At 49.1% G+C, this 13,020-nt stretch overlaps 1 protein-coding gene across 1 annotated transcript in view; it reads right to left on the reverse strand.

Annotated features, from left to right (window-relative positions):
• Nucleotides 1–6: 6 nt before the first annotated feature.
• The window catches only part of DCHS1 (dachsous cadherin-related 1), an 81,500-nt gene continuing 68,486 nt past the window's right edge, over nt 7–13,020 (reverse strand). The window contains 7 exon segments of the mRNA XM_020975896.2: nt 7–1,892; nt 1,894–4,223; nt 4,629–4,767; nt 11,595–11,878; nt 12,015–12,145; nt 12,419–12,573; nt 12,776–12,987. Of these exon segments, the coding sequence (XP_020831555.1) occupies nt 1,596–1,892; nt 1,894–4,223; nt 4,629–4,767; nt 11,595–11,878; nt 12,015–12,145; nt 12,419–12,573; nt 12,776–12,987 (3,548 nt within the window). The 3' untranslated portion in view covers nt 7–1,595.

Here is a 13,020-nt window from a genome sequence, read left to right on the forward strand (position 1 = left end):
GGCAGCTCCAGATACAAACAGTCTCTTTATTAAGGCTCCGGAGTGAGAGTATTTGGCACTTTGGGTCTGGGTACGAGGGCAGCATGAGCTCCCCCCTCACCCAATAAATAAGGATCCGGGGCCTTGGGAGAGGGGATTCTGGGTGCAGCTGAGCCCCCAGGGCAGAGCCCCTGCCCTGAGCTCTCCAGGGTAGAAATCTCACTGTCTTATCCCTGCAGAGTACCCCCTCTCTGAGCCCCCAGCACAGAACTCCTTCTCTAAGCCCCTTTCAGGTCAGAATCCACCCCAACCCTCGACTATATCCCAAGGGCAGAGTTCCTACTCTTGATTACACTTCCAAGGACAAAGTCCTCTCTCTGGATTATCTCTTCCCTAGAGAGGCCGCCTCCCCTCCTTCGAACCCCCCCCATCCTATTTCCCCCAGTTCCCACCAACACCCTCCTTTCCACTTGCCTGAAAACCTGAGACCCCTGGAGACCCAGCCTGGCCTGCTCCTTCCTCAGCTAGGTTCAGGGACACCAGCCCTGAAGACACCAGGGCTCAAAGAAGCAAGCCCCCAGCTTGAGGGAGTGGGGTGGGGTGAGGGGGAGAGTGGAGGGACACTGCAGATGCTGGTAGGAACCGGGGCAAAGAAAAGAGAGACCTAAGAGGCAGATTCCGGTAAGTATATTGCCCTGCTCAGTTCTGGGGAGTGGAGTTTTGTAAGATGGGGAAACCAGTACTGTACTAGTTGTGGGACATGTCAGAATCAGGCAGAGGAAGGAAAAGAAAAGGCAGTTTAGGGAGATATGAGGACAAGTGGTGTTGTTTCTGAGCCAAATCTGAGAGGCATGAAGATGGTTGTTTACCCAGGTCCAGTTTTGGGAGGTGTGCTGAACGCCAGAATTTTCTGCTTTCTGGTAGGAGAAGACTCCAAGCAGAGGCTGGATGAAGTGTCTGACCATGTGAGAAGAGGGTTGAACTGGATGAAGACTAGTAGGACTCCTAGCCAAGGATGTCTGGTGCCAGATCCCATAGAGTTGGTAGATCTGGGGAATGTGTGTTTGTGTGTATATTGGTCTTCAGATTGAAGATGAGAGAGATCTAAGAGAAGGGAATGGTCAAGAAAGTATACATACTGGTGTAAACTTTGGGCTCTGGAGGATATATATGATAAGCCCAGGTCTGGGACACAAAGATTGGACCCTGGGGACCTGGGATATGCATATACTGATTCCTGGAGACCAGGGGATGTAAGCTGGGCCTTGTATATGCTGGGCCTCAAGAGTTGTATACACTAGGTCCAATAGGCAGGGTATATATATATCGGGCCCTGGGCCCCAAGGGATATATATGCCGAGCCCTGGGGGAATCTAGGCTGGGCCTGTTAGGGCCCCTCTGTCAGGGTTGGTGACTGAATTTGTTATCTAGGAGGGGGTATCTCTGGGGAGCCAGATATTGTCCCCACCAGGGGGAATCAGTGGACCCTGGAGTAATTCCTTGCCCCAACCTAGGGATGGGAAGAGATGGAACTGGGGAGAGACCTCTAGGGGACAGGCCAGTGGGCTCATCCTGTGTCCTCATGACTATGCAGGGGGCCCTGGGAGCTTTCCAGTCTAGATATGTAGCTCTGCCTCATCAGGGGCCTCCAGGCCAGGCTCTGCACTCAGAGCTGAGGCAGAGGGTCCTTGTGCCACCCCAAAGGGGGAGACAACAGGGGAGCGGGCAGCCAGTGGTGACAGTGAAGGTGAAAAACTGGGGGACATGGCAGTTGAGGACAGGGATCCTTCATGGCTAATGGGGGAGCGGTGGGCGGGCAGGAAGGGACCACGGACTCCTGGGCCTGAAGAGGAGCTAGCTGGCTTAGGGGGTACAGACTTGGCCCCAGGGTGGGCCACAGCGGTAATGAGGGGGTGGTGGGTCAATGCGGGGTGCGGGTGGGCAGGGCCGTGCCTCGTCCTTGAGCCGAGCAATCTCAGTGAAGACACTGGCCAGTGGTTGGAACTGGGGACACCAGCTCAGCAGGTAGTCCCAGTTGTAGCTGCCCCGAAGCTCCTCTTCGCCCGCCACTATGGCTGTTAGTGCCCCTGCTACACAGGGCTTGCCATCAGCTGGGAAACCATAGTCTCCAGGAGGGGCAGGGCTCAGGCCACAGCCCCCTAGGAAGGCCCCAGCAGTGCTGGCAGCTGGTGGACCCTCTTCTCGATAGAGCCCTGGACCAGGGCCTGGGAGCAGCAGCCCAGCCTTTCGGCCCTTGTACCAGGCATCAGGTGGAGGTGGCTCACAGGATGTATCACTCAGTCCATCAGCATCAGCGTCCTGTTGGATGCCCGAGTCAGGGCCGCGGGCAGCCAATGAAGAAGCAACGCTGGCCACTCTGGGGAACTCATTGATCATCCGTATCTCATCATCTTCAGCTGCCTCAGCAGAACCACGCCCACTGGAGTGGGAAGGGTCCAGGGAGCCACCACGGGGGTAAGGACCGCCTGTGCTAGGACCACCATATCCAGGCAGTGTCTGGTGGTAAAGGTGTTCAGAATGTGGGGGGCTGGGGGCATCCCGGCCTGGTTTTTGCAGGGAGCTGGTGCTAAGTGGGGCAGGTGGAAGAGTGGGCCCTGGGGCTGCCTCTGCCTTGTGAGCACGAGCCCGCACCAGCCCCAACACCAAGGCTGCTAGTGCCAGTACCACCACCACACCCAGCGAGGCTGCCACAGCACCCACTAACAGCACGTTGAGGTCAGGTGCTAAGCCTAGAGCTGTGTGGGTTATGTCTACAGTCACAGGCACTGCAGCACTTCGGGCTCCAGGCAAGGGCCCTCGAGCCACCACCTCAAGCTGTAACTCCCGGGGTGCCTCCCGCCTTGCACGGCCCCCTCCCCCGGCTTTGCTGGCCCCTGTGCCTGGTGCCTGGCTGTCCACTCGAAGGTACAGAGCACCTGTGGTCTGGTTGATCCCAAAATATGGGGAGGGAGCAGAAAGAGAGTATAGGATCACACCATCAGCACCTCCATCCTCATCTGTGGCCAGTACATGGCCGAGACTGTAGCCCCGACGGGCACCCTCAGGCACTTGAAAGTGGAATGAAGGTGCCAGGAAGACAGGATCATACTCATCTTCACCAGTTACTAGCACAGACAGGGTAACTGAGGCTGAGAGGTTCCCTGCATCTGCTGCTCCCACAAGCAACTGGAAGCTACGGGTATGCTCATAGTCGAAAGGCACCCTTGCCCGAAGTTCACCTGATGAACCATTCAGTGCAAACATGTCCCAATGTGTGGCCCCCAGTCCTGACCCTAATCCTGGCTCTAGTAGCATGTAGTGGAGCCGCCCAAAAGCCCCAGTGTCCTTATCCAGGGCATGGAGTGTGGTGACCAGTGTTCCTGGAGGCTGGTTCTCGGGTAAGCTGGCACTCAGGGTAAGTAGGGGAAAGGCAGGCCCATGCTCATTGACATCTTGTACCTCCACAGTAACTGGCACCAGTGCAAAGTGGGCTCCACTGGGGTCAGCTGCCTCAACCACCAGCTGATGCTGTGCTTGGGCTTCTCGGTCTAGCTGTCGTGCCAGCCGGAGGGCACCTGAGCTTTCATCCAGCTCGAAGAGGTGTGCAGGGTCCCCAGAGCTGATGGTGAAGTGAACCAGACCATGAGGTCCAGGATCAGCATCAGAGGCTGCTACATGCAACAACTCAGTGCCCACAGGGGTGTCCTCTGGCACAGCCACATGGTAATGGGGCTGGGCGAAGACCGGTGGATTGTCATTGACATCTTGCACAGTGATGACAACCAGGACAGTTGTGCTTCGTGGAGGCTTCCCTCTATCTGCTGCACACACAGTCAAGTTATATTCAGTGACACTCTCAAAGTCCAGTGGCTCAAGCAGCACAAGACAGCCCAAGGCCTGTGGGCCAGACCCACCTTCTTCCAAGTGCCTTTCCAATTGGAAGGCATGGCCACGGTTGCCACTGATGATAGTATAGTCCAATGTAGCGTGGAGTCGGCTTTGGTCAGCATCTGTAGCTTCTAGCACTAAAACTGTGGAGCCTGGGGGCATGTCCTCAGCAACAGTGATGTGGTAGTGGGGCTGGACAAAGCTAGGGGTATAGTCATTCTCATCTTGTAGCTGAATATGTACTGTGGCCTGTGCTGTCCGCTCTGGGACCCCATGATCTCGTGCTTCCAGCACCACGTCCATCGTGCTCAAACCTCCTGGGCTTAGGGAGGCTGCTTGAATTATGAACAAGGTTCCTAAAGGAGGGAATATGGGTATTAGTGGGAAGAAGAGTGCAGGTGGGGGAAACACAAATTGGGAGTGGAGGGAGGCCAGTGGTCAGCACATGGCTGGGGGGAAGTAGGAGAGTGATGAAGAAACAGGTTGGAGAGAGTAGGGTGAGGGGTGAAGGCTGGAGGCCAGTAGGGGTACAAACATAATATTATAATTATTCATGTCATCCTCCCATTATACTGAGCTCTATGAGGGTAAGATTCAACTTTGTATTTTCTCTAGTGCACACTGTAGTTGTACGTTAAATATTTGATGAATGAATGAATAAAAATGGGGTAGGGGAAAACTGGAGAAGAGATCAGAGTCCAAGGAGGAAAGGGAGGGGGACAGGAGGGAACTAGGGAAAGAGGTGGGGAGGGAAGTGGCACCATTGCTGGGGTCGATGTCAAAGCCCTCTGCAGTAGACACCAGGTGGTAGGAGATGCGGCCGTTTTCCCCAGAATCAAGGTCAGTGGCAGAGATGGTGAGGATTGCACTGCCTGGGATTATGCGCTCTGGCAAGGTCACCTGGGGGAAAAGGATGGATGTGAGCACGACTATGGGAGCAGCCTGGCCCTCTTCATACCCTGAGCTTCTCCCTGGCTTCCTACCTATCCTGGGTTTGGAAGCCATGGCTGAGGCTCCCTAGATGGGGATGACAGAGGGCTGGAATAGCCCACCTATTTGTTAATGGACTCGAAGGCAGTGTGCAAGAAAGAAAGTGATTGCTGCATCTTTGGGACAGTCGTTGCTAAGATTCCAAAGGACTCTAGGCTTTTGCTCAGGACATTAGCCTTAAGGGCTCATACTTCTTCCCCGTCCCTGTACCACTTCTGTGGACCTTGTGCCCCAAAAAGGGAGCCAGGAGGATCCAACTTCCCTGCCTTCCGCCCTTGCCCTCTCCTGCTTCACTGCCACATCTCAAGCTCTGCATTCTGCCCTTCTCCCAGGCTGCCTGGTACAGTCGTCCCATGAGGGTTCTCCTCCTAGGGCTGAGTCAGTGCTCCCGTGCTGAGCCCAAATGTGCTGTTCTGAGGCCTCTGTCAACTTCCCACTTCCCCCATCTCTCAGACTTAGGGCTGTCCCCTGTGCCCCCAAACAAGGCTGTCTGAGAAAATGGCGTGTATCGGGTATTTTGCAACCTTTTATATCTTACCTGTTTAAGTGAGAAGAAAACCAGTTGCCTCTGGCTTTCCTAAGTGTAAGTATGCCTGTGTTTACCCATGTGTTTCCTTAACTGTCTTTTCTCTTTGGAAGGCTTGAGGTGGGGCTTACTTAGCCAGTTAATTATTAGCTGTCCAGTTCTCAGGGCAGTTGAATTCATGAATGCTGCCCACTGAGGTAAAGAAGATAGTGATAAGTTCCTGTATCCATTAAGCTTTTGACCCTGATCTGTGGCTATGATTCCCTGGAGTGGTAGTCTGCTGGGCAGGTTTTAGATTATTCCCACCTTCCTATATATGTGCCAGGCACTATGCTAAGCCCTTTACACATATTTCACTTGATCCTCATAACAAGCCTGGGAAGTAGGTGCTATTGTGTCTCCATTTTACAGATAAGGAAACTGAAGCAGGCAGAGGTTAAGTGACTTGCCCAAGGTCACACAGCTAGTCTATGTCTGAAGCTGCATTTGAACTCAGGTGTTCCTGACTCTAGGCCCAGCACTGTATACACTGTGCCACCTTGCTGCCATGGTTAAGTCACTCTCTGTATAGTCCAGAACAGGGGCAAACAACAGGGTTTGGCTAGGGGGTAGTGTCCTATGATGTACTGTTGACTCATAATGAGTTTCCAGTTCACTAAAACACCCAGATTTTTTTCCAAGCAAATTATTTCTTAGCCATGTCACTCCACCCCAAACTCTTGCAGTTGATTTTATGAATCCGAGTGAAGGACTTTTAAAAAAAAATTGTTGTTTAAATTCCCTGTTCTTATATTTCCCCCATTGTTCTGGCCTATAAAGGACTCTGTCATCCAATATACTGATCATCTCTCCCAGCTTCACATCATCAGCAGATTTCATTATGTCTTCTATGGGTAGCTTACAACTTTGGCCTTTGGCCTGGAACTTTTCCTCTGACCACCTAAGGAAAGGTTCTTATTTAACTCCCAACTGGCTGTGTCTATACAGAGTTCCAAAGGGTAGTTCTTGTAGGCCTTTGATTACTGCTAATGGAAAGAAATGGCCAAGTGATGGATGTGAGGGATTAGGGTAGGGACAAGATGACAACAGCATCTTCCAGCAGATGAGTCCAGGGCCTGCCATAAAATTAAGTGGCCCCAACGATTAGCTCTTGCAGGGCTTGGACAGTCCTATTTGGTATGAATTGACCTATGGGAGTCCACAATATCCATACCAGAACCAACCTAGTGGTATTTGCATTCCTGATGTCCTCAACTTCTGTCCTTGGGGCTGCTGCCTGTATTATAATCGATGAGCCCACTACTGTCACCCCTTTGCTGCTAACTTTGCAGCTTTCAAACCTAGGTAGCCAGAAGAGGCCTGGCCTCAGTTTCCCTGAAGAATGACATCACTGAGAAGGAGACCTCTTGCTTCAGGCTGGCTGGCCACTCCTCAGCTGACTACCCTGTCAAAGGCTGACAAAACCCTACAAAGAAAAACAGAAGTGCCGCAAACGCTGCCAGGATAGTCTGCCCATGGGCCTCATGGGACTTTTTTAAGCCCCTTCATGCCTTAGTCCTAGACTGATTCCTGGTGGCCATGTGCCTAGTATGATTTTGGACACTAATTTATGTATATGTGAGGTCTGTCACTGGGCCAGTGACCCTGCTGGGAAGCCCAGCAGCCTGCTGTTGACTCTTTAGTGTTCCTCAGCTTCATTGCCAACTTGCCTGTCCCCAAACTACATCATCTACACCACAGAATATACTTTTACCAAAATAACTCCTCTGCTCGGAGCACCTTTCTCCTATGCTCCTAAAGGTATCTTTTGTCTCTATGGCTCCCAGAATCAGACTCAGGACTCAAAGGGACCTTGTTCAGTAGCCATCTAGCTCAAATCATACCCAATTAGGAATTGCCTTTACAATATCCTTGACAAATAGTCACGCAGCCTTTGCCTGAAAACCTCTAGTGATAGGGAACCTACTTTTTAGACTGTGTCTCCCTATCTTGCTCAGACTGGAAGTGCAGTGGCCCTCACAAACTGATCTCATGACCGATTGCAACAGGAGAGCTGATCTCCTCCATTTCAAACCTGTGTCAGATTACCCCTCTACCTCCCTGCTCCTGTTCATTATATCAATGCTGGACTTAGTGTGGACACCCACTGGCTTAACCTAGTGCAGAAGAATTCCCAAGCGCAAGAGATCCACCAGCCTGAGCCTCATCAGTAGCAGGGATTACAGGTGTGTGCCACCATGCCCAGCGGTGCCTGTGCTAGCTCTTGAGGCAGCTCATTTCCACTTTGGGATAGGTCTAATTGTTGGGAAGTTTTTCCTCACTTTCAACTGAAATCTGCTTCATGGCACCTGCCACTTATTCCAAGTTCTGCCCCTTGCAGCCTAGCAGAAATCTATATTGGAACTTGCTCCAGCAGAACAAGTTTTCTTATTCTTCCACATGACGGCTAAATAAAGGCGGCTTTCGTGCGTCCCACTAAGTCTTCGCTTTTCAAGGCTAAACATCACAGTTTCTTCAACAAGCCATTGTGCGGTGGTTTTTGGCCCGTGTATCCCATTAGTCTCCCACATCTGGAATGCTCTTCTCACTACTCTTCAAGTTAATGGCTATCTCCCCTAAAGGGCCTCTTTATGAGAAGAAACTTAACCAGTATCCATAGTGAATTGAATGATGAGATTGTGTTTTCAGAAGCAATGAGAAGTCATCGGCAGTTACATTGATGGTTTGAGGTGACCCTGGTTATGATCTTTCTCACAACTAAAACAAAGTAAATAACTATGTCTTTGTGTTATACTTGACCACATTGTTAATGAGCTGGATAGACAGTAACTTTACTGTTTATTTAATCCTAAGAGATTGGGAGTTTTGAAATAGAAAAATATGGGTAACTACTTATGGGAAAGGAGATTTCTCCATTAAGAAAATAATATTTAATAAATTGGGATGGTCTTTCCATTTGTTAATTTATGAGACATGTTGCCATTTGGTAATTAATGCATGAGTATTCAAAAACTCCTCTGAAATATCCTAGAATTTGCGATGATGACAATGAATATGGTAAGGAGTCAAGTAGCAGGCTGAAGGGTGACTGACAAATTCAGCTTTCTGCCTAAGCCTGATATGGAGGTTCACATCTGGGATTTCTGAATATTTTTTATTTCTTATAGGCAATTTTTTCTTATTGTAATTGTAAATTACAACCATTACATTGTAATCATAAATGCAAAGTGCTTGACAGTGCTGCTGAAGTCTTTCCCTATTAGAATATAAGCTCCTTGAGGGCAGAGATTGTCTCTCTTTTTGCTTGTATTTGTATTCCCAGACTTAGCACAGTGCTGGTACATAGTAAGCATTTAATAAATGCTTTATCTTTCTTTCCTTCCTTCTATCATTTCATTTCATTATTTATTACTGTTCAGATTGTATCTTTAATGATTTGCTAAATATAACATTATTACCATTTTTTAATATATCATGATGTTTTGAACTGGAAAATCATTAGGGGTGTCTTGTTTTAAGAATGTTGAAAAGAAAGGTAAAAGTATTGGGAAATTGTATAGGAATTCATAGCGAAATCAGAGTTGGAGAAATCCCTCAGCTGATATGCTGTGAATTACTTGCTCTCTTGTATTATACAAAAATAGTGACTACACCAATAACAGAAGACAGTACCCAGGAACTTATTTAAGGATGTTCTCTTCCCCTTGTGGGAAGGAACTGGTCAGGAGAACGAAAGCTCTAGTGAGAAAAGGGGATCTAAGAGCAAAGAGACTGAAGGGAGTTTTTAACTGTCAGAAAAACACAATTCACTTATGAGAAGGGCCACAGCTAATTCCCCTGTAACAGAAGGAAATGGCTTATCTGTGGGTGAGGCAAGGGCTAGATCTCCACAACAGAAGAGGAAAGTAGCATGAGTGGGAATATGGGTATAGCCTCAAAGAGGAATTTTGCAAGCCCAAACTGGCCATCTTCTCAAAAATAGAAAACCTTGTACCACTGAGATAATAAGTATCATGGGAAGTGTGGATCATACTTGTGATGGATTCACTGTAGACTTGGCAGTTCTCTGACTTAGAGAAGAGGATATTGATATAGTGATGAAAAATCTTCAAGGAGAAACATATGAGTTAGTAGAAGGCAAGAAAACCAGGCAGCCTGATATGACACGGTAAGAGTGTCTGCAAAGCCTACAAGACAATTTCAGTGATGGTGAGATTCCATAGGAAGCATATACTACTTCCTGCCTTTCTCCTATTCAGTGTGAAGGGGAAAAGGCAACAAAATTCATGATTCAAGGTAGATGTTAAATGAAAAAGACTTGTATAGAAAAAGGCAATAACATCTGAGCAGATGAACATATATGGTTAGACTGTAGCAAGAACACAACAGCATGGCATACACACCCGATGTGCATGTGACTCATACAGTTCTAGAGACACAGTGGATATTACCACCGTTCTCATAAGGTGATGAGCACAGTACGCAAAATGTACAACAGGAAGTGCTGTTACCAAGAGGGATTCCCAATGGGGAGTCCCAGTCTTGATGAAGAGGATGATCTAGAGCATCCTCTTCTATGTGAACTAAAGAAGCTGAGTAGGAGTCCCACTGATACAATGCAATTTGAATGGCAAAGTTGACAAAATCTGTGGAAAGGTAGAACAGTAGACAAGAGCATTCTATTTGTGAAAGCAAAAGACTGAGAGAACAAAGGTCACAACGATCAGATGCAGGAGCACCCCCAGTATAGTAATAAGCACAGTAATGGGCAAAATAGAAGATGTGAACCTTTTGTTGTAACTGTAGCTTGAGTGAATCACATGAGTGATATGTACCCAAAAGAGGAATGTGGGGTTGGTTTGTGAGAGGCTGAATGCCAAAGAACCAATGTCAGGAAATGAAGACAGGGACCAAAGATGGAGGTTGTCCGAGAACCTAGAAAAAGTAAAAAGGACCTCATCCTCAGATCGCAATTTGATAAACAGATATCAGCATCAAGATACAACCACATGGTGTGGGGGAGGAGAGAAAAGGAGAAAATTCAGAACGGACAGTACAACTGAATTTTTAAAAGATCTAACCAAAGAGGCAAAACTGTCTTCTGTTATAGATGTGGATTAGATAGCCACAAATATGCCAAACACCAGAGAGGAGAATTTCCATTTGGTTCAGAGCAATGCCCCCAAACCAGCATCCAGAAACAAATGGTAGCACATAGAGCCTGCTTTTTTCTTATCAAGGACTGAAGCGAGATGATGAGGTTTTGCTGAAAAACTCAAGTGTTCAGAGAGCACTGAAGAAACTTGTTAACGTTGGTTATTAGCATTTTACAAGCAATTTAAGGTTTGCAAAATGCTTTCTGTTATTTCTTGTGATCCTCACAACAACCCTGGGAGGTAGGTGCTATGATGACCCCCCCATTTTACAGATAAGAAAGCCAGAAACCAGAGAGAAAAGCTTCAATGTGCTACTGAGACTGAACAAGAAACGGGAGCAGGAGAAAGAGAAAAGGCTTGACATTTCTAGGAATTTTAGATAGTCATGCTTCAGATATAAAGAGATGGGTAAGTCTTTAAGAGATTAGCTTGGTACAGACTATTAAAAAGTGCTCAAAAGAAAACTGCTGCATTGAGACAGCAGCTCAAAGATGTTGAAGCTAAACTTGTTTCCCCATAAGCACAGGAAGCTCATGAAAAAGGTGGTATTTGAAGTAAGGCAGACACTGTACCTAGGAACCAAATTACTCAAGCCATGATTAAAGAGGACCCCAGTTCAGACAAGAGGGAAGGCTGAACCAAGGCAGTACCTTTCTTATCTGGAACCTCAGCTATAGAATCTCCTAGGGTAAGAAGACAAACTCAAGAGTTTAGAAATAAAGGTAGTAAACCTGTAACATCAACTGTGTTGCAGACCCTCAGAATTTTAGGAGACTTGAGAGGCAATTGAGTCTAACCCTCTAGTTTTACAGGTGAGGAATCTGAGGAGGGGTGGAAGAGACTTGCTCAAAGTCATACACTGAATCAGTGTAGGAGTTGGGAGTTGGTGGTAGTGAGACCACAAGGGACCCTTACCCTGAGGGGTTTGTTTGGGGGATTCTGGGGCAGAGGAGAGGCTCAGGAGTAAACCCAGAATAGGCTATAGAGGAGCAGAGGATGTGAGGGGAAAACCCTAGGCATCCTAGGCTGGGAAGGAGGGGTGGGTGCAGACATACCTGATAGAGGCTTTGAGAGAAGGTGGGTGCATTGTCGTTGACATCCTCTACCTGTACTGTGAGGTTGGCACTGCCCTCATGCTGCCCATCACGGGCTAGCAGGTGCAGCTGATAACAGTCCATGTGCTCAAAGTCAAGGGGCTCTGTGAGTGAGATGCGGCCTCCATAGCGTCCTACGCTGAAGGGGCCCTGGTTTCCAGGCGGGTTCAGCACATACCACAGGGCAGGTCCTGAGTCCACATCGTTCCCCGTTACCCGAGCGATCTCTGAGCCTAGAAGTGCATCTACAGCATACATGAGACATGGGACATAGGTGTGGATACCCATATGGATGCTACCGCAGATAAAGGACATGGATCACGCAGGACACTCACACTCCACAAATAAGGATGCTACCCCCGGGCTGCAGGTCATACTTACCCTCTGGCACTTGAATCTCCCAGGGCTGGGGGATGGTTGGCCGATTGTCGTTTGCATCAATGACCAGCACGGTCAACGTGGCTGAGCCCACAAGGGGTGGGGAACCTCTGTCTGTGGCCATCACCACCAGGCTGGGGGCATAGGATCAGGGAGCACCAGGTCAAGAATCATAGGACTGGGGTAACAGAAAAGGTGAGGGCTCTTAGGGTAGTTGGACCTTTAGGAAACATGAGGACACTGGAAAGACACTGGGATGGGGGAAGCTCAAGAAAGATTCCAGAGGGATAACGAGGGACATATAACATCAGCAGACAGTGGTGGGGTGGTGGTTTTGGGCAAGTGACTGGGCAAGGGGAAGGAGGAATAGAGGGCCCATGGATTGGGGAAGGGAACTGAATTCCTACCGAGTCTCTGCCCAGATCTCTCGGTCCAGGATGGCTGTGGTGGTAATAGTACCCACAGCTGGGTCTATGTGGAACAGCCCCCTCGTGGCCTGGGATGGAGCCAGGCTATAAGTGACTTGTCCCCCTGGGCCCTGGTCCAGGTCATCAGCCTCGACCTAGGGATGGCAGGAGGACAGAATGGGGCATGATCTCATCTTAGGTCCTGTCCCCAGCCTGTGAGTCTGATATGGAAAGTCTAACAGTTCAGGGTCCACCCCCATTCCTGGTCTGTGGGGGACAGGGATGAGGGGCCCTCCCTCTTTCCCTCCACTTTCATTCATCTGAAGCCCTTCCCTCCTCCCCAGCCCTGCCCCCCACCTTCAGGAGAGGCCCAGACAAAGGTCGGGACTCAGGTACAAAGGCTGCATAGTGTGGCTTCAGAAATCTTGGAGCATTGTCATTAGCGTCCTGTAGGCTTAGTGTCAGCACCGTGAAGCCAAAGGAACCACCACTCTCTGCTTGCAGAACCAGCCGCAGTCTTGGGCTTGTCTCAAAGTCCAGTCCACCTGCTGCTTTCACTGAGAGCGCCCCTGGTGGATCATGAGAACTTCAGATCTCAGGGG

The sequence above is a fragment of the Phascolarctos cinereus genome, unplaced genomic scaffold, assembly GCF_003287225.1.
Source record: "Phascolarctos cinereus isolate Bilbo 61053 unplaced genomic scaffold, phaCin_HiC Scaffold_726;HRSCAF=1367, whole genome shotgun sequence".
NCBI classification, from domain to species: Eukaryota; Metazoa; Chordata; class Mammalia; order Diprotodontia; family Phascolarctidae; genus Phascolarctos; species Phascolarctos cinereus.